The sequence below is a fragment of the Sinocyclocheilus grahami genome, unplaced genomic scaffold (assembly GCF_001515645.1).
Source record: "Sinocyclocheilus grahami isolate Dianchi unplaced genomic scaffold, SAMN03320097.WGS_v1.1 scaffold2312.1, whole genome shotgun sequence".
NCBI lineage: Eukaryota > Metazoa > Chordata > Actinopteri > Cypriniformes > Cyprinidae > Sinocyclocheilus > Sinocyclocheilus grahami.
The window spans coordinates 1-710 of NW_015507491.1; the positions used below are offsets into that span (position 1 = coordinate 1).

Below are 710 nucleotides of genomic sequence, written 5' to 3' on the forward strand. Positions count from 1 at the left end.
TTTTTTTTTCTCATTGCAAAGTACTAAACAAGAAGGAACGGTAGCACAGTACTACTGAAATCTGTAAACATTTCTTGGATAACTTAATAAACCCACAATATTTATAATGTAAAATTTTTGATTAATCAGCGTAACAAGCAATATGTAAACATGATAGGATTTCAAACGGCAACAAAAAATTCCTTTAGTTCAAATAAGTTGATATGTCAGAACAAATCAGTCAAAATAAACACTCTGTTTTGATCTAGAAAGTTAACCTTCATCATTAAAAATTTAAATCTGAGATTATTTATCCATTTGATCCACTGTCGCCAAAGCCTCTTCAATCACCTCAGCGTGACCTGCAAACGCAGGGGTAACAGTCTCCGCAGCTGATTCTGCAGTCCCAATGCCTGGATGTGTGAGAGGGCCTGATCCGGAGACTGATAGGTCAGCCTATAGCAGAGGCTTGCATGACCCATGTGTGGGTGTCTGAAGCGATCCACTAATGCCATATCCTTAACAGCACCGCAAGACGCCTCTCGCACAAGTGCATGGAAGTCCAGTTCATCATAGCTTTCTGGTTCCATCCAGAAACTGATATCATGCAAGTAGCTTGGTGGGTAAAGGGAGAAAGGACTGAAAGGTCCAAGTGGATTGAACTCGAAATGCTTAAGAAACCGAGGATCGGCACTCCAAAGTAAGCGCCAATCAGAAATGCCAAAAATCAG

At 40.6% G+C, this 710-nt stretch overlaps 1 protein-coding gene across 1 annotated transcript in view; it reads right to left on the bottom strand.

The window, feature by feature from the left end:
- Positions 1–120: 120 nt before the first annotated feature.
- The window catches only part of LOC107574693 (ferredoxin-fold anticodon-binding domain-containing protein 1-like), a gene marked incomplete at its 5' end in the record, with an annotated part of 2,795 nt that continues 2,205 nt past the window's right edge, over positions 121–710 (bottom strand). Inside the window, one exon of the mRNA XM_016261132.1 lies at positions 121–705. Within this exon, the coding sequence (XP_016116618.1) occupies positions 327–705 (379 nt within the window). The remainder of the gene's footprint in view (positions 706–710) is intronic.